This window comes from Podarcis cretensis (genome assembly GCF_951804945.1).
Source record: "Podarcis cretensis genome assembly, chromosome: 9".
NCBI classification, from domain to species: Eukaryota; Metazoa; Chordata; class Lepidosauria; order Squamata; family Lacertidae; genus Podarcis; species Podarcis cretensis.
Genome location: NC_137178.1, coordinates 40,060,308 through 40,081,635, shown reverse-complemented (window position 1 = coordinate 40,081,635; position 21,328 = coordinate 40,060,308). Strand labels below are relative to the sequence as shown.

Sequence of the window (21,328 nt, the reverse complement as noted above, 5' to 3'; positions counted from 1 at the left end):
ATCACTGGGGCAAGAAGGCCCAACTGCACTGGCTGACAAATAAGTTCTGGGCCCAAGTCAAAGTGCTGCTTTTGACCTGTGAAGCCTTAAATGGCTCAAGACCACAGTACCTCAAGAACAGCGTCTCCTCGTATAAACCAACCCAGACCCTGCAATCATCATCTGAAGCCCTTCTTTATGTGCCTCCTTCATGAGAAGTTCAGAGGGTTGAAGCACATAAATGGGCCTTATCTGTGGTGGCCCCCCTGTGCACTCCGCAGCGGCGCTCACCTGGTGTCTTCATTACATATCTTTAGGTGACAGGTGAAAAAAATTATCTACAACCAGGCCTTTGACTGATTAACATTCTATGGCCCTTTAAATGTGTTCATGAGATGGGGAGTTACTGGTTTGTTTTTGTTTTTATTCCTGCTTTTATTATGTATTTTGTGTTCTCATTTTGTATTTTTTTTTTGGGGGGGGGGGTGAACTGCCCTGTGATATTTGGGGCTATAGAAATTAATAAATCATAATCATAATCATAAAATGATCTGGTAATTAGTTCACTTCTATTTCAGGTTCTGCTAATAGCAATTTTAGAATTATGTTTTTGAAATATTCTAGTCATTAGAAAACCTTGCAGAGCATTGTTATAAAGGAATTGCACAAGAAAACCTAATAATGTAGCCTATCTCTATATAACAATAAAATGCTGTAACTGCCCTACAAGATACATACCTTGTTCTGTAGAATAAGTAGACTTCAAAGCTCAAAGATTAGCTCCCAAATACTTTTTATAATAAGTAAATTAATTTGCCTAACAAAACAACTGGTAATGCTATACTTTTTAGAAATTTCTAGAATCAGATCTATGACCAGAATTCACACTTTTGAATTATAGTGGCCTGCCTTGCAGCGGGATAGCAAAAAGACCATCCTTGGTCCTCTGTCTGTTTAAATTTGAATTGTGAGTTTTAGCAAACAAATATAGCAACCTCTATATCTCCTGACTTCCCACTTTTCCCACTTCTTTTCCTTGCTGTTCCTTGGAGCAATTTGTCCCCCAAGTCATCTCCTATTCAGCAATGTTCACTGTTCTGTACTACCTATTACCCATTAAACCTTCATTACCCCTTAGCTTTTTCACTTCTTTATCAAATGTTATTTCCCCCCCTTTCATTTTTGATATGTCTGGCTGTTAAGCTTATAAACCACAAGACAGAGTTCTTGTTCAGAGCTTGTTACAAAATTCCTATCACAATTGTGGTACTAAATAAAAACTACTTTTGCAAGGAATGCAAGGACAAGGAGGCGTACTAACGTGGCTCTTTACATGTGCAAGTAAAATTGTACACCTACTTCATTTTGGTAACTTGTCAGCTTAAGCACTTTACTACCCATTATGTCCATATAGGGTAGAAACTTAAATTGTGTCATCATTTATTCAGATTTTGCTGAAGCAGGACTTCTGAATTCCATAACAACTGTGTAATCATTCCAGCAATGCTGGTTTTATAATAAGCATATGCTTTGCAAGGTACATGTGAAAATGCGAGATATTGCACACATGATTTTTATTATGTTAGCTTCCATTTCCGGAAGCTTTCATTGATATTTTGAAGTGGAGCTCTGAGGGGAAAAAATGTGTTTAGCATCAGCAAAACATGAATGTTTCAGTTACAAAAGAAATGTTCATACATTTGCATAAAATTCTGGTGTTCACAAATGTTTCTTGAAGTTCATGTATGCAGGTTTCCCATGATGAATAGAATATTTAATATAGTGTGAGCGAAATCCTTTTCTCCATCATAAAGTAAGATTTTTTTTAAAAAAAAAATCCTTTGTGCGGTACTATTCAAAGTATTTTTTCTTTTAATGGAGGAAATAATATTTGCCACAGTCAGCAGATGGTTGTCACATTTTGTTTTCAGTGCTCTTTACCACTTAATTTTGTTTTGTTGCAACATGAGAGGCTGCTGGTCAAGCATCTGCTATAGCTTATGGTCCAGAGCTGGAGCCTCTGATGATGGTACACATTGAGAATAGCAATAATCTAAAATAAATGTAATAAACAGTCCTTGAAAGCACCTGGATTTTTTTGTTGATGGTGTTCAATAAATGGATGAAGCTTCCACAGGGAAACAATGGCATATAGTGTTTGATTTATAGGATTTTCCATGGTTTTAATGCCTGAAAGTAACACAGTTTTTAAATCTTCTCTCGTGCATTCTAGCTCATCAAGGTGCCGTACAGGACCAGCCATACCAGCTGCCAGTGGAAATCGATCCTCTCATAGGTCTGTCACTTCCTTCTCTCTTTGCGATTCATTAAGCTCTGTATGGTGGCCCTGAAGTGTAGATTACGGTTGTTTTTCACTTGCTGGTTGCTGGGAATGGAATTTTCCTGATAAACCATTTGCATGCAAATTGGAATGCAATGAGCTGTGGCTATGCTGGTATTTCATCAACTCCCCCTCATTGGTTTGCCTAATTTGAACAGGCCTAGGACGTGTGTCAGTGAAAATTAATATGGATGCCGTAATAATGTGTGATTGAGAATGCGCATGAAGTACTGTCAGGATAATATTGGGTCTTTTCATCACTCAGACTTGTTGATGAGCAAGAGCGAGGCATGTTATGATGAATTGGTGTGCCAGTAATGCGATGGAGCTCTTTTGCTGAGGAAATTTTCATAATAACAGTGGGATTCTTAACAGCACTGTGTTGTGAAAAATAAAACTGTGGTGCCAGAATTTCATCATTAAGGGAGATCAATCCTTTCTTCACAGGCCTGCTGTTCAGGCTGAGGGAATTAATGTGTAATTGCAGAACAGTTCCAAAGTTGAAATATATTGCTCAGCCATTTTTAGTGTTCAGGTACTAGTATTCTACCGTTTTTCCAGGGTATGGCAGACTTCAGGATCACAATCAGGAAACTAAGGATATTGTTTCTCAGCTAGATAAATCATTATAATGCATTCTGCTTCCAAGTGGCTTGTTATGGTGGTGGTAATTCTTATTACCACGAAGAAGGGCTTGTTTGTTTGCAAACCTTTGTTTTAGGTATTTGCAGTTTGGCCACCATAATTCATTATAGCTTGTGAATTTGTATGTATTACAGTTCTGAAAGGCATCACTTAGCAAATACATTTTTTTTCTCTTCTTCTATGATTTAACTTTAGAAGAGCACAAAATTTATTTTCATAATCACCTCAAAATTCATCTGTAGCTTGATTTCTCAAACCTTCCTTTTATAAGCTCTTTAGTTATTGAATGCAAATAATCAGAATATTTACATTTAAAGACCAAGGCAATTGTCACAAAATATTTTGTCACCTTATTTCAAGTTAGTCAAAGTGTATATGAATCTTAAGATAACTACTATAGCTAGTGAAAACATTCTTAAGTGGTAATTGATTATTAGTATATGCACATATGAATACTGATATATGTGCCATGATTGGTGATGTGTAATAACTACATGAAAATTGTTGCAAGGTGCACTGTTGCTCCATTCGCTCATAACACTAAGCCAAACTATGGCTTAGCATAAACAAAGAAGTGTGTGGGCTCATAGGAGATTGCATCCTCTTTGCCACCTCAGTTACAACTTGTGCTTTGTCTGGAGCAAGACAAGCAACAAACTCAAGTCTAGATGACATGCTAAACTAAACCATGGCTAATCTCACAGCAGCATACTTGCAGGAGAACCATAGACCCAAACTGCTATGATCTCCTCTCCAGGAGCCAACATGCTTACACTAAGTCATAGTTTGGCTTAGTGTTACCTGCAGACTGGGTCTATTTAGCTGACTAGTTTATATAATACAGATTACCATGGTCAATGAATATAACCTTTGGCTACATTACAGTTATGATTCTGATGTGCATTCCCCTCTGCATTTCAATGCAAATGCACAAATTTACATCCAGACATTCAAATGGTTTTCCATGAGCTCCATTTAGTCAGCCTAAAAGCTATATTGTATGCCGCTATCCCTGGTTCAAGTGATAATGTTTTAGCTGTATCAAGAAATTATTTGTTAGGACATTTATAGACCACCTTTCACTGTAAAATATATGAGTGTACATACAATAACACAGTATGCAGTAGGCATCCTAAGCAAAAATTATATTTAAAGTCAGAGCCATTTGATTCCTAATGAGTTCCCCAAGGAATGGAATAGTTTAAAATATACCCTTACAAACATTCAATTACATAAAGCCTTATATTGCACATTTTAAAATGTGCAATACTGGTATAATACCATTCGTGGATGTCTACTTATTAGGAGGTAAAGTTTTTTGTTTTAAAAACAAAATACAGCACTCCTTTTTAAAAGGATATTAATACATTGTTGAATTTAAGGGTTAACTTTCTGTAAACTATCATTTGTTTCTACAGAGAACTGTGGAGATAAGAGAGTATCAGCAGAGGGCCTAAATGATAGTCTAACTCTTGCCCTTTAAAAACCCGTAATAGCCCTGTGAGTCAGGTTTCTGCTTTATAGACATTCTGCTCAGTTACAGGCCGATCAGGGAGCAGGATTTCACACAAATTTGAATTATTGTTGAGAGGATGACTCAAGATGTCAGGCCAAGGAGAGCACATGGGAGTCTGGTGTTTGGCTGTTGGTTAGCTCAAGAAAGGGCTGGAAGCTGGAGTCAGGCAGTAGACATCAAGGGAGTTAAGAAGTAGCTCAGAGAAGCTGAGAGGAATCAAGAACTGAAATCATTGGCTAAAGCTGAGGAAGAAGGTCTGTGAGGAAGAACTTGTGACTTGAGGGATTGTCTTCAGGAGAGTTTTGCACTCAAGGGCCAATGAGATTGCAGAGAACCTGAGATAATGGTGGTTCTGGACCCTGGAGAAGACTGCAGCAGAGTTTCTGACAGACTCTGGAGGAAAAAGGTCATAGATTTGCATGAAGACTACTCATGTAGCCCTCACTGCCTAGTTGAGGAGTGTTAGAGGGGAAGCAGCAGTGGTATAGGGAAATTGGCTTTAGGTTTGAATAGTGGGAAGAACTGAAACTCACATTACTATCCTCTTAAAAAGAGCAGGAACCCTGTATTGCATTTGCCATGACATTTAAAGTGATTTATAGTTTAAACATTTATGTTTGAAGCAAGTGTAACAAAGTGAAGTTAACAGTGCAGTTTATTAAGTAACCATACACACAAACATCACCACGTGTTTATATTAATACCTTTTGAAAATGAAGTGTAATCTTTTTTTCCACATCAACACTTTATGGTGGTACATAGAGTATGATATTCCATTTGGAAGGGCACAGATTTCAATATACAACCCAATATCACTGAAGTTCTGGTGAATCTGGTATTAACTCCCAGAATGTTTCTGAGTATAACCAGTGGTGCATCGAAGTTGATAATTGTCCTAATATGTATCTATCAGAGTTATAACTCACCTGGTTTATTCTGCTGGATAAGCATACCTTGGAAATGCCTTTGGTATGTAACTAGAGGCTTATAGAATGTGCTCGACAATATGATGGGGAAATTGTAGCAAGACGGTGGGGAAGGAGTGAAAGGATTGGTGGTGGGTAGGAGGAAAGGAACATGCATGAATGTGTGTGCATCAGTTTGACAAGAAATTAAAACTCGATTTGCTACAGTGTTAAATAATTATTTTCTCTTTTGTCTCTCCTCCCCCATCCCCTTCTAGCCAGCAATACAGGTATGCACAAGAGACAAATTACGGATCTCCTAGATCAAAGTATTCAAGTCCATTCCCAGTGTTTTGTCATCACTTCTGACAATCGCTACATCCTGGTCTGTGGTTTTTGGGACAAAAGTTTCCGGGTGTACTCTACAGATACAGGTACTGGATTCATTTCAAAAACTTTGGAGAAGGTTTTGCTGACTGTTTGCATTTTCCTTTGCAGCTCAAAATCTCATTCAGAGTTTAAAAGATAAACCATTCCCTGTTCTCAGGCTCTCAGTCTGATGTATATGACACACAGAGAGAAAAAGAGGAAAAAAGAGGAAACCAAGCAGATTTATTCAAGGAGATTATTGAAGAGTGAACTGTACCCCTTTCATACTGCAGGCGGGAAATGCCACTTTAAAATGGTCCCCCCAATTAGAAAACACATTGCAAATTAAAACCAAAGAATTCCACAAGCTAGTCCATCTGATGAAAGGTTCTAGCCCACCCAGGTTCCTGTTGCGCTAGTTTTCTACTTGCATGGAAATGTTTTAAAGCATTAAAAATTGATCACCCACAGTCAATATTTGTATGTTCTACTACCATTCCCTCCAACTTCTGCTACATATTTGAGACTAGGCCAAAGCATATTAGTTAAACTGGAACATAAAAATGTTGCTATTAAATGTGTCCTTGGACATGTGTTTAATAACTCTCAAAATACACTATATGAGACACATGTGCTCTATTGCACTCAACTGACTAAATAAGGGAGGGAGTGTGAAGCTGAATCACTTTGTTCTTTCCACATGAATCAATTATTAATAATAAGCGTATGTGTATTTAAAAACAAAATATACCTTTTTCTTCCCTTTTATTATCCCATTTAAAGCAATGCTGTGTTATGTTTACTGAACGTTCCCTGACTGCAGTTCTTTAAACAGCGCTCTTTATTCAGATGGCTATTTTGCTTTTTTAATAAAAAAAAAATGATTAGCAAATGGTGATAGAAGGCATTGTGTAAATTTAGAAGTGAATGTTTAGCAAGCTATGGGTTAAACCACAGAGCCTAGGGCTTGCCGATCAGAAGGTTGGCGGTTCGAATCCCCGCAACAGGGTGAGCTCCCATTGCTCTGTCCCAGCTCCTGCCAACCTAGCAGTTCGAAAGCACGTCAAAGTGCAAGTAGATAAATAGGTACTGCTCCGGCGGGAAGGTAAATGGCGTTTCCGTGCGCTGCTCTGGTTCACCAGAAGCGGCTTAGTCATGCTGGCCACATGACCTGGAAGCTGTATGCCGGCTCCCTCGGCCAATAAAGCGAGATGAGCGCCACAACCCCAGATTCGGCCACGATTGGACCTAATGGTCAGGGGTCCCTGTACCCTTTACCTTTATAACACTTAAGTAAGATACATGTATTGAATGATCAAGCTTGGATCCAAAGTAGCATGAGTCTTGACTAGTGCAAGTTTCCCCAGCCAGTTTCCACTAATTCTCCATTCCCATTGCACCTCTCTGTGTCTTATCCCACCACTTTTCTGGGAGACACCTAGAACTCAAGAGCAAATTTTCAGTGGCTATAGTGGGTTCCACTTTGGAAAAGGGGCTGGAAAGCCCTGTTCCGTGAACAGAATTCTGTTTGTGATCATCTGGATCCCAAATGCCATATAAAACAAAGAAACCAACTTCCTGTGATGACGATGATTTATTTATATGCCACCCATCTGACTGGCTTGCAGCAGCCACTCTGGGCAGCTTCCAACAAATTAAAACATCCAACACGGTAAAACATCAAATATTAAAACCTTCCCTATACAAGGCTTCCTTCAGGTGTCTTCTAAAAGTCTAGTAGGAGGGAGTTCCACAGGGTGGTTCGACTACCGAGAAGGCCCTCTGTCTGGTTCCTCACTTCTCGCAATGAGGGAACCTCCAGAAGACCCTCGGAGCTGCATCTCGGTGTCTGGGCTGAATGATGGGGGTGGAAACAGCCCGTTAGTTATTTTTGTCAGGGGGACAAAAATAGTTTGGTTATCTCATATAATTTTTAATGAAAAAGATCAACATTAATATCTAGTGCAGCACTATTAAGTATACAGTGAGAAAGTCCTATTTTAGATGATGATAACTGATGGATAAGCAATTAAGAAATATAATAGAATGCAAAATCTAGTTTTGCTCTTTTTTCTTTTTCTATCTAGTCAATGGAAAATTCCTATTTAAGATTATACTAATTGATTGATAAGCAATTAGGAAATATAATAGAAAACAAAATCTAGTTTTGCTGCTTTCCCCCCTTTTTAAACCAGCTTACTCTTCTATTTAATTTATTTTTAAAAAAAATACATGCAAATAATAGCTGGTTGTAGTTTTATATTTGGTTAACTCCCCATGCAAATACGTTTTCTGAGTTGAGTGTGAGGGGGAGAAATGAACAGAAGATGATGTGATCAGTAATAGGTCATGGCAAGCTATCACAAGTGTTGAATTCAATTATATTTTAGCACTTACGCTAAAAGAATCTTTTCCTTATTATATTTCAAGGGGGGAGGTATAACAGGAAATACCTTGAGCATAAATCACACTCTCTGAGTATAGCTGGAGCAGCAGAGCCACAATAAAACCATATTGCAGTGGTGGATGTTATTTTCAGACAACTTTTTCAATTCAGTAGTGCAAAAACTTTCCCCCTGTTTTATTATTTGCAGTACAGCTGTCATATAAAACATTAACTAGAAAATTTGTTCTGTCAAAAAAGGATGTCCTAGTGCACAATGAGCAATCATTGATAGTATGATGTAAAAAGCTGGAGTAGTATTAAAGCAAAAAAAGTTAAGGCTGTCTTACAAAATTATCGTTAAGTAATTGAACAAAGAAAGGTGGCTGGACAGAGCGATTTCTGTTGCCCCATGCCTCTTGGGGAAGCTTTGTAGCAGGCTACCAGAGCATGTGCTTTGAATAAAAAAGGTATCCAGTTCAATCCTTGGCATCTCCTGGTAGGGCAAGGAAAGATCCCTATCTGAAACTCCTGAGAGCCACTGCCAATCAGTGTGTTTGAGCAGGTGGGGGAACCTTCTTCCCCTCCAGATGTTGATGAACAACTCCCATCAGCCCCAGAAAGTATGGCCAATGGCCAGTGTGAGTTGTATTTCAGCAAAGCCTCTCCTCTTCCTAGAGGGGAGGTGTTGTGAGCGGGAACACCTAGAGGGCCAAAGTTTTCCCACATCTGGAGTAGAGAATACTAAGCTAAATAGAGCAATGGTTTGACTCTGTAAGGCTGTTTCCTGTTTCTTAACAAAAGCAAAATGAATGTTTGAGAAGCTGCTGACCGAGGTTTGAAAACAGAGAATGTTGTAGAATCATATAATTGTAGAGTCAGGAGGGACCCCAGGGGTCATCCAGTCCAACCCCCTGCCATGCAGGAAACCGTGTCCACAGCCGTTCTTGGGGTGGGCTCAAACCACTAACCTTCTGATTAATAGCCAGATGCACTGACCCATTGCATTGGAACTACAGTCATACCTTGGGATGAAGTAGCTTACTTCCGGGTTTTGCTGCTTGCACATGTGCAGATGCTCAAAATGACGTCGCGCATGTGCGGAAGCTGCAAAATGCGACCTGCGCACGCGCAGACGAACAGTCGTGTCTTATGTTTACTTCAGGATGCGAACGCGGCTCCGGAACGGATCCCGTTCGTATCCAGAGGTACCACTGTAAAAGCAAAAACTAACTGAGATGACAACATCACACCTTTTCAAAGAAACAGCTATTAGGTTGTGTTAATTGAGAAATTAAAAGAAATGAGTCTTGTGGTGCCTTAAATACAGATTTATAGAAGCATAAGCTTTTTCATGGGCTAGAGTTCACAAATAGAATGGGTATTTTGAACTAACTGGAAAACGGTGAATAAATGATGGATCAACAATATGTTTCATGGTCCTGATCTAGGGAGGCAAGAAAAGCTTTTGGCTACAACTATATCACATTGCAAGCATCCTTGAAGAGACTTTAATAATAATAATAATAATAATAATAATAATAATAATAATAAATAAATAAATAATGTGTGAGCACCTCAGAAAACCTTTTGGAAGAAGAATTATTATGATTTTATATCTTGCTGTTACTCTGCCCTATGCTGGCTAGGAACTTGCAGGATGAATCAATGTGTTTCTGTGTGCACAGAGTTCCACTCCTAACCCAGAGCCCTTTAAATATGTTTGGTTCTTCATAATAACATGCATAGATGCTTTCTGCTTACATACATTGTATCAAATTCATACCAATGCAAACTGGAACATATTTATATATAAACTGCAAGTACTAAATGGATTTTTTAAAAATCTAGGATAATTAAAACAATACCTCTATTTGAGTGCTATTGTTTTGTTGGCTGGCGTGATAAAAAGAAATCTGGGGACAATTTTAGCATTTCAATGACTTTTAACCGCTTAAAACAAACAAACTAAAAGTTAAAATGTCTGAGTAAAAAGAGGCTACAACAGAGATTGGGAATGTGTGACTCTCTAGATTCAGGCATCCCCAACCTGTGGCCCGCCAGATGTTTTAGCCTCCAACTCCCATGATCCCTAGCTAACAGGACCAGTGGTCAGGGATAATGGGAATTGTAGTCCAAAACATCTGGAGGGCTGAAGGTTGGGGATACCTGCATCTAGATGTTGTTCGACTCTCAACATCTTTCAACCCCAGCTAGCATGGCCAGTCGTTACAGAAGATGGAAGTCTGGTGCCACAGATTCCCTACAACTGGACTGTAAGATAAGTGTTTTTTTATTCAGAAGGTGCCAGGTTGCAGATCTGATTGTAGATCTACATCAAATTACCCAGATATTGGGAATAATTTCTGAGTCCCAATGCAGTAGCATTCATACCTCACACTATAGCCAAAAAGGATCTCAGAGTGGCTTGCAAAAAACATAGTAAAAGAGCCCCTGCCCCTTAGGGATACAATCTAAGTCATACCACAAGAAATAAAAGGCATGGAAAGGAAGAAATGGAAAAACAAGCTCCAGTAAAAGTTATTGAAGTTATAATGTGGTTTTATAGCCCTGTGTGTGCAGATTCTGGGTGTCCTCAGAATTCTTTCATTCCAAAATTATGTCTTTTTCACCTGGCCCTTGTTGGTAGATCTTGGGGATAGAAAGCCACTGTCTTTTTGAATGGACATTTATGAGATAGATAGATATGTGATCTCATTCAGTATAAGGAAGCTTCACATCTTTATATACCTTATGCGAAGTGCACTGTTATATGTCTATATTTATATATTGGCTAATGGCTGGAAAAAAATGTGTTTTGTATATTCCAGGGAAACTGATGCAAGTAGTGTTTGGACACTGGGATGTTGTCACCTGTCTTTCTCGCTCCGAATCCTACATTGGAGGAAACTGTTACATTCTCTCAGGGTCTCGTGATGCAACGTTGCTACTGTGGTACTGGAATGGCAAAACCAACTGCATTGGTGATAGCCCAAGTGGTAAGGAAGGCCTTTGTTGTTACTTACTGTTTTGGGGTTTTTTGTGAATGGCAGACTTGTTGCATATGATATTTCAGTACTGTTATACCTGAATTGCTGAACTGGGGCACATTTCTTGTTTGGAGCAGCCCCCTAGATCACAGGTAATAAATATACTGTTTTCCATATTTCTTGGGTGCGGTTACTGCAGGGCATACTGTTTATCCCAGAAAATAATTCTGCTTCTGTGGAGCCCTGTAGGCTAAGTCACTCTGAGACTTTTTTGTGAGAAACAAATGTAAATAGTAAATGAGAGAATGAATGAATGAAATGAAATGAACAATATCCTTCACATCTATGAAGAGCTGTCATACTAGCCAGCCATACAGGCAAAAGAAATACCGTATTTCTCCATCTATAAGACACCCCCATGTATAAGACGCCCCCTATTTTGGGGGACTCATATTTAAGAAAATGGGGGGAGATGCATCTGTGTATAAGACGCCCCCTAATTTTTGACATTATTTTTAAGGGAAAAAACCTAGTCTTATACATGGAAAAATATGGTAAATTGATTCAAATCTCTTAGACCAAAGAAATTTTAACTGAACAGTCTTTTGGGAAGGTAAAATAATGTGAATGTATATACATTTCATATTTTATCTTTAACCTAGACCATTACCTCCAAAGGAAGGAAGATAAGAAAATATCTTTGCCATTGTGTGTGTGTGTCTGTGTGTGTGTGTGTGTGTGTGAGAGAGAGAGAGAGAGAGAGAGAGAGAGAGACACGGGGCGGTATGCAAGAGAACTATTATTATTACTATCTCTCTACAATTTCAAATCCAATACAGTTGCTGACTGGGACAAAAATCTTTGGTTAGAATGTTTTTTTGCAACGGGGAAGTATTTAGCAGTCGCCAAAAAGACAAAATGGTGCCCATCTGATATGTAACAGGAGGGAGTTCCAAAGGATAAGGTGCTGCCACACTAGGCCCAGTTTTGATGTCATGTGGAATGAACTTGTTGTGATGTATCTTTTGCAGAGCACAGTGACTGGTTGCTCATATAAGGGGTAATACCAGCTCCTTGAACTTAGCCTGGTAGTTAATTGACAGCCAGTTAAGTTCTTTAATAGGATGGCAATATTCTGTCCCGCTGAGCAGTTGAGATGCCACATTTTCCGTTTCTGAGTCACCCTCAAGGGCAGATCCACACAGTGCACTGTTTCTTCCAAGATAACCAGGAATACTTCCTCCCATAAGGATGCATTGATCAGAACCTCTTTTAGAAAAGGTTTTGAGGTCTGATGGATCAATAAAAATTAAATTTATTTTTTTCCCTCTCTCTCTCTCATACACCACCCTTTATTACAAGTAATCACTGGTGGGAACTAAGTTACATAGATGTCAATAAATCAAGATGTAATGGCATTTAGATTAAAATGAATTAAAAGGATTAGCAAGATATCTAAAAGCGGAATAGATAATATTTGTAGAGGAAGCTTTCATGGGGTTGCTAAATTACTCTGTTGCATATAATGGTTTGTCTTAAACTTTGAACATTCAATATGATACCAGCTTACATATGTGTTAGCCATTTATATTTCTTCAGTATGAGCAGCTTCAACACATAATGGTATTCTGGACAACAAAGGGTTCCTTTAAAATAAATTACTGGACATGAAAGCTGTGTCAAACTTTAGCACTGTTGCAGCCTTTAGGAAGTATCCTTTGTTTAAAGCTTCCATTTCTGTCTTTTAAAAAGTTTTTGCTCTCTATAATCAAGCATCCTAGAGCGACATCTACTGGTAGTGATGTGAAATTCCATAAAACAATCCATGTCGTAGCAAAGTCAGTGGTAGAAATGTTACTTTCAGTGTTGAGAAATCAAGGTCTTGTACTCCAGAACAATCACATATCTCAATCATGCTTCATGGTTGTTTATAATATTTTGTCAAAGCGTTGTCAATCAGCAGAGCCATGCTGATTAGTCACTTGCCATCAACAAGTGACTGTTGAAAAGTCAATACAGCCATATCTCGGCTCCCGAACACCTTAGGAGTCAAACGTTCCGGACCCTGAAAGACCAAAAACTGGAAGTGAGTGTTCCGGTTTTTGAACTTTTTTTGGAAGCTGAACATCCAGCACAGCTTCCGCTATTGTTTCCGGTGCACCTGCGCAATCAGGAACCAATCGGAAGCTGTGCCTTGGTTTCCGAACTTTTCAGAAGTTGAATGGACTTCTGGAACGGATTCTGTTCGACTTCCGAAGTACGTCTGTATTCAGTTAACAGGTATGGTTGTGAATTTTTCTTGATGTTGCTATCTTTTTTCAAATTGCTTTGAAGTGTGTGTTTTTTTTTTACAATCAAGCAGTGTATAAATTTTATGAAATAAATATCACGCAACAGTGATGACCGAATGCAGCAATATTTATTTGTAGTGGTTCACTAAGCATCTCTTTCCAAGTTTTACAGCAGTGAGGGCCAATTGGACATTGTAAGGAATGTAATGCCACTAATCGCATCTCTTCTCAGATGAACCCCTGACAGATGTTTTCCAAGTAATTTCTTGTAAAAGGAACATAGGGTATTTCCCCATCCTCACTCTTCATTAGCTGCTACATTTGGACCAGATAGTCCTTCAAATAGAGGATGTGTTCTAATAGAGAATTGTTCTCTTGTCCAAGTAGGGATTATAACTACTTATCGTTTGAAAAGTAAGTGAATGGAGAAGGTGGGGAAGAATGGAGGCAGAAGTTCTGAATCATATAATGTGCACTGCAGAACCATTCGAGGAAATAGAAGGGTTCCTTGTATATGAATTTATTTAGTTTACTGGCTTTTCTGGTTCGTATTTCATATCAGTAATGTGATTAGAAGTGACCATTGTTGCCTTACAATGACATATAGTATTTCTCTATTGGATAGTTAATATGGGCAGTAGCCAATGAACACAAGGATTTCTATTTATGCAGTGGGACTTTATCCCCCCACCTTTGCACACCCCCACCCTCCCCAAATATGCTCTGGAGAGGGGGGGGGCTCTCCTTGAAGAAATCTAGATGTAGCAGAAATCCTTGCACTGGAGAGACCTTGACTCAGGACCACATTGGATGCATCTCCCTAGGTCCTTCATGGGAAGAGTTGTTCCCACCTTTCACTTGCTTGTTCACAGTGGAAAGCTCCTCCTATCCCCTCCCCCCCCAAAAAATGATTAGGTTGTTTTTAGTCTATTTTCCCATTTGTATTCATGTTTCAGAATTGTGTACAAATATATGCTAAAAGTGTTTGCCTGGAATGTGAAGTGGGTGGGGAAGTGTGCGTTGACCTTTATCACACACCCTCTTCCACCTCTGTCACAAATACTTTAAATGGTGGTTTCCTTAGTAGATTGCCAGCACGCTAGCTGTGTTTTAAATTAGATGGAGATCAGCTTTTCAGTGTTGCTGTGTTGAAGCTCAGGTGTCACTAAAATGATACGCATGAAATTATCCAGAAGGACCAGGATGGTTTAGTGCTCCATGATGGAATGCAGGCCTTCATATTTCAGGCAAAACAAGGCTCTGTTTACTGTTTATAGGCTTGATGTTGGATGTTGTAAAAGGAATAATATTCATATGGTAAATGAATAAAAAATATAATGTGTTCCATATGTGTAGCACTGGAGTAATACGCTTAACATATAACATTTATTTACCTTATTAGATGTTCTATTCAAGCTAGTTTCCCTCTCCTAATCAACAAATATGTGCTCTCCATAGATCCATTTCGATTGTCTAATTTTCTTTTGTCAGTGCTGTTCTTCCAGTGGGCCAAAGAGAGAAACTTCAGAATAATTTCCTCAATTAATTTCTTAACTTAAGAAGTTGCTCTGTATAAATCCGAAATGGGACATTCTGTGTGTTCCACTTAATGTAAATGCTAATATTGTCCATGCTGATTTGACTATTTTTAAATCATATTATGAGTCTAAAGTACACAGGTTTGAGAACTCCTTATTCAACCACAGAACTATAAAAGTCCTCGGGGAAAAATCAAGTTTGCTTTAGTTATAGCTTTGTATTAAAGGTAAAGGTAAAGGTACCCCTGCCCGTACGGGCCAGTCTTGACAGACTCTGGGGTTGTGCGCCCATCTCACTTAAGAGGCCAGGGGCCAGCGCTGTCCGGAGACACTTCCGGGTCACGTGGCCAGCGTGACATCGCTGCTCTGGCGAGCCAGAGCCGCACACGGAAACGCCGTTTACCTTCCCGCTGGTAAGCGGTCCCTATTTATCTACTTGCACCCGGAGGTGCTTTCGAACTGCTAGGTTGGCAGGCACTGGGACCGAGCAGCGGGAGCGCACCCCGCCGCAGGGATTCGAACCGCCAACCTTTCGATCGGCAAGCCCTAGGCACTGAGGCTTTAACCCACAGCGCCACCTGCGTCCCTGCGCCACCTGCATCCTAGCTTTGTATTAGCTAGCTTTGTATTAGCTAGTACCTATTCCTTGTTTGTTTTCAGACTTTTATTTCTGATTTCGAATGTTAAAACCACCTGTTTGAAAGGAAGAGCTCCTGCCTCATAAAGATTGCATCAATACTTTAATACCTGTATGTTTTAAAATACTGATGCACCATTTGTGGTATTATACTATATTTCCCCCCCCCCCTTTGAATTCATTCATTCCCGTTTCCTTTCCTTTTTAAAAAAATAACTTTGAACCAGCTTTCTTTAAAAAGAAAAAAAAACCTGGCTAATAAGTGTATCTGGAATTATTTATAATTTTATTTATGAGTTATAATAGCAGTCTGTTACCAATCTCACTGTTCCTGAACCAGCTATATATGATCATATTTCATATTTCTATGTTTAGAAGTTCTTAGTACACACGTTTTCGGTTCCTAGATCAATTTTTAAAAGTCAACTCTTTTTGAACATTTAGGACACAATATGAAGAGGGTGGGGACCCCCATAGAATATAATAGGGCCCTGTTTTCTCTCTGCTTATGGTGCGTGTTCTTTGGCAGAGGATGTGTACACAGGGCCATTTAAACTGGATTTATTGCATCCTACATGTGCATGTTTTTCATGTCATATCATATGCACAATGTTGTCCTCATCCAAATGACAGCCTCCACTTTCCTTCCATTTAATTAGAATTTCCTGCATATAATGTGGGGGTTTTTTTGGGGGGGAGGGGTGTCCAGCATAAAATTGCATGTTACCCAGTTGTCGATGGAAGCACATTGTGTGGGTGTGGTGTTTTTTTTAAAAAAGTGTGTTGTTGTGATATTTTCCTAGGTGCCATCTCTCACCGCATTCCCTATTTCTGTTGTTGAGGGATACCTGGGTGGGCTGCTAGTGGGGCCGAGCACAATGCACTCTCCTTCTGCTTAACCTGCAATTTTGTGCAAGTCTGGTACATAGGAAAACTCGTATCTAAAAAATAAACAAGAGTTGTGCACTCAGGTGAACCAATGCATGCCCACAATGGGCTTAAGGTTTTTGGAATTCAGGGCGGGTGGAGAAGTACTAATCATGGGGAGGGGGCAAGACCACACAGTGCAAATACAGCCCACTAGTCCACTAGTGTGAATGGGAAGCATTGAGAGTGCTCACATGTGGATGAATATGCACAAAAACACACACAGGGGTGGGTGGGGAAATGGCTCTGTAGCCCCATGTGGACATTAACGCTTTGGGATATACACAGCCTGAAGGGAAGGATTGGACAGGGATATAAGATGTGTGTACAGACCACACATTCCCTGTATGAACCTGACATGCTTTCTGCATGCATGCTTGTTATGCGCTACTTGGTCTCTGGTAGGGGTTCTTCTACATGTGCCAACATCAGGAAGGTTTTAGCTCATATTTAAACATTCAGCTATTTATTTATGAAATTTGTACACCTCTTGATTGTAAAAAAACAAAAACAAAACTCAAATCTTATTAGACATTCACGGTTTTGCTTTAAAATACTTTCAAGGGAGTTAAACTGAACAGCGGATTTCGTTTATTTAACCTAACCTTTTAAGATACGTTTATAGCAGGAGTCAATAAAAATAGAGAAGGGTTGTTTTATTTAATTAAATTTTTATGTTGAGACATAAAAAAATAATAATTGCTTTTGTAATATTGAAGTGCTACAGTTGTAGAAAAATCAGTTATTTACATGAATTAGCTTTGAATAATAAACAGAGTCTAGTTATGCTTGGTTTAGCAAAGGCTACCTTTTAAAGTAAAAAAAAAAGTAGTATTAGTAGTGGTTTGTAGATTAAATGTAGGTTGGAAGTCAACATTCATAAAGAGTCTGCTGGATTGATTTAAAATGCATGGACCACTATTCACATTCGGTTGCCTCTCCAGATTCTCTTTCACTTTTTCTCTATGAAATTTAAGCCTAACAGAATGAAACAGCAGATACACTTCATAATCAAGCAAGGAACAAACTTTCAAGAAAATTTAAGTAATTTCCATTTTTTTCTAGTACAATATTACTTGCCCTACAGAACTAATCTCCTTTTACTCTCTGAGGTTATGAATTCTTTGTTTTAATTCTGTAAGAGTTATAGCTTATGCAAACAGTTAGTAGGAAGGAAAAGGATTCTACAGAACGGATTTGGTTTCTGTGTGTGTTTTTTAACTCTTGAAGTAGCGTGATTCCTCTGTTTTATATGGTTTAGAAGGTACTGTCTTTGTTTTGTGAATGTTGTGTTAAATACCAAGTTCAAGTTTTAGGTAAAGCTTTAACAATGAGCTTGAGGCCGTGTTAAATATAGTGTTGCCCGAAATAAATCTGCAAAACAGTTTTGGATATTAGAACAGGATTTGGACTTTCTTTAATTTCATTTGACTTGTTCATCTTGCTTTAAGGATCTCCATAAAGATGTACTCAACATTCTTTTCAGGCCTTCATTAAAGCTTGGATCAGTGGTCGTAAACCTGCTTAAGGGACAAAGCCTTGCCTTTCTTTGAAGTCACTTCCCTGGGATTTCAAAGAAGACATAGAAGCCAGTTCCCCCCAAAGCAGTTCTGAAAAGTTTGAAGTGGTGCCCCTTAAACCAGAAGCAAAGTTATTCCCCCCCCCTTTTCTTTGCTGAAAACCATGACAATCTTCTGAGGTACTAAGAATTTAAAAGCTTTTTAAAGAAATCTCTTCTGCTCTACAATCAGCTTCTGAGTTGACACCATTATTTGGAAAACCAGAAGCATGAAGAACCCTAAATGCTTAACATTTTTATCAAAGGAATCAGTCTGACTTTTCAAAGGACTCCTGTTCCATAAGACTACATTGGTGCTGAGAACGAAGGTTAGACAAACTTTCAATAGCCTTTTAAACATAGCATTGCTACATCAATGTAGGCAGCCTGTGTTAAAATTATAAATACAGTTCATCTTATTTAAAATATTTAGTCAATTTTTCTTGTGCATCTGAATTAATTATATATATATTTGAAACATGAAATTGCTAAACTGGTAACAACTCAAATAACATTTGATGTGCAAAAATGAATTATGCAGTCACAAGGGAAATACATGTGGAAACTGGCTGGAGTCCAGACACTTAGTAACGTATACGACCTTCGGGATTGTGTCTGATGTTGTATTTTTCAACCTATGTTTAATTTATTTCTTCTGAAGATTTTACATTTGAATCCTTGGCATTGCAACATCATTTAACGTCCAAACTCTTTAAGTCCACCCAACTGCCACTCTTTTCATATACTCTAAGCTCAGAACGGGAGAGGGTGTATATTTGTCTGGATGGATCTATTGTTGCCTCTTCCTTTAAAAACTTTTGTGCTGTTGGTCATTCCTAGGTAATATGAGCTGTTAATACTTTTAGAGTGCAACAGACTTTGAAAACCCTGAATGTGACTCGTGCCAATAATGCAATTACAGTTAGAGCTCATTCCAGGCCCTCCTTAATCTGAAAAGGACTGGGCATGCAGACTCAAAATGTGCTTCGGTACTGTATGCTAGATGAGTGTGGTAGCACTGCTGGAGTGCCAAACCCTTTGTTGGTCTTAGGTCCATACTACTCTTACTGCCATTTTGAACTGGGCTTACTACAGTGCATCCTTCCTATCCTGTATGGCAAGGGTGGAGAGCCTCAGGTCTGGGGGCCAACTATGACCTTCCAGACTTCTCTATCTGGCTCTCAGGACTTTCCCCAGGCAAGCCCCCCCCCCCTCCTTGAATAGTTTTGCCTGGCTGGAATGTGTCCTGGTTGCCAAGATGGAGAGATGTGTATGGTTGCGGTTCTATATAAACTTCTGATTTTTGCATGGCTGGAATGTAGCCTACGTGCAAAGAAACATCCCTCCCTTCCTTATTTTGCCTCTGGTCCTGTTTGCTATTGGCTTGTGGCCCGCGAAAGGCAACCCTCAATGAGTTTACTTTACCCACTTTAAGAAATGGAAGCTTTGAGCAGTAGCCTTAAGTTGCCATTTGCATGAAAGATGAGTGTGCTGTCATTCTTCACGCGAAAGAGAGTAATAGCGAGTGGCTATGTCATCCCATGGCCCTTTTGCAGCATCTTGCCTAAGGAATGAGCTACAGATTGCTCTCCAAATAGCTCTAACTCTGCTCCTTGGAACTATTTATAATCCTATATTCATCTCACACACACAGCATGCACTGCCACAGCTGGCCATGCCATGGAAGCAAACGGGCACAAAATGAAAGGCAACTCAATGATCTCAGATACATATCAGTCAACCTTTCACACAGCAGTTGTACCATTGTATGTTAAAAGAAGGACTTTTTGGTTAAACCATGCACATTCATGTCAGTAGTAAAAAAAAGTACTGCTTTTTTAAAAAATTACTTTAGCTGCGCCTTAGATCAGGAAAGATCAGCAAACCCCACTTTTTTAAAAAAGCTTAGTGACTGTTCACAGTCACCTAAGCACCGCCTAATAAACATAAGGAGATATAGTAGGGTTCCTGCTCTTAGGCTTTTAATATGATTTCCACCACCACCCCTCCTGAACTGTCTGCCATACTTCCTGGATTTGAGTGTGCTTTGCCAAATCTTCCATAAAATAAAAGCTTTTTAAAAATTTATGGTGGCTATTTTAAAATTGTGTAGTTTGAAAGAGGGAGCAGGGTTGAGTTGCAGTAAAGTATTGTTTTTTCCTTGTTTTTTTTTAAAAAAGCACTTTTCTCGGAAATAAAATTAAGTCTAGTGCAGCATACAGCAGAATAAAAACATAGCTTGAACTCCAAGTTTGTGTTCTGGTTTGTTGAAATCGATTGAAGTTTTGCCCAGTATTTCAATAGGATATGCATTGTACCCATGTAGGAAGCTGCCTCTTAGCATGTCAAGCTGGGGACTTTCATACCATCTGCTATTTTATCCTTTTAGCAGCAGATATGAGGGTTGAATCCTAGCATGGAACCATTCTACCACTGAGTTGTAATACCTACCTGATCCAATAGTTCCTTGTACGATGCAGGTCTGATCCTATCAAACGGCAAAGTGAGACCGTTTCCTCAGGTGATAGATACCGATCAGTGGCAGACATGTCTCCCAGCCATTCCTCCTGAGAACTTTGGCCATTCACCTTAGTTGGCCAGCAGAGTCTTGCTGCCCTAAGGTAGCAAGTGGAGGATGCTACCCTGTTGCCAGGGTTGGATTCAACCGTCAACCCTAGGTACAGCAAAAATGATGGAGCATCTTATACTTTGCCTCAGGGAACATAATGTCTTGAGCAAGCCTTGTATGCATGCCAGCTTTGATCTGTTCATGGAATTCCCTGCCCTGCCCTCCCCCCCCCAAAAGGAGTTCCTTATTAATTTGCCTATTTGCAGATTCTATGGAGAAGGAACCATAGGCTTATTGACCTAGTTTAATTGCTTTTATTGGACCATGTAGTCATATTGACTACATACAAATACCTCATAGTTAAGGCTTATTTTACCAGTGTCTTTGAATTGAGCCTTGTGTGTTAAAAAGCTCCATTCTCTGTTCTATCTTGGCTGTCTGGAACTGCATTGTGCATTTACTGGTGGGCAACAGCATATGACGCAAATAAATATTGCAACGCTATCAGTGGAATTTGCACTACTGCGGGTGCCACATAATACCCATTCCATATTTGTAAGAATGTGATCATTTAATGCAGCAGCGCCTACACTTTGGAACTAGCTGCCTATTGAGATCAAGCAGGTGCCTTCCCTGTAATGTTTTCAGTGCATGCTAAAAATATTCCCGTTTAGACAAGC

At 39.2% G+C, this 21,328-nt stretch overlaps 1 protein-coding gene across 1 annotated transcript in view; it reads left to right on the top strand.

The window, feature by feature from the left end:
- Positions 1–21,328, top strand: part of LRBA (LPS responsive beige-like anchor protein) — a 357,313-nt gene that overhangs the window by 324,315 nt on the left and 11,670 nt on the right. Inside the window, 3 exon segments of the mRNA XM_079990486.1 lie at positions 2,213–2,275; positions 5,665–5,820; positions 10,970–11,137. Of these exon segments, the coding sequence (XP_079846612.1) occupies positions 2,213–2,275; positions 5,665–5,820; positions 10,970–11,137 (387 nt within the window).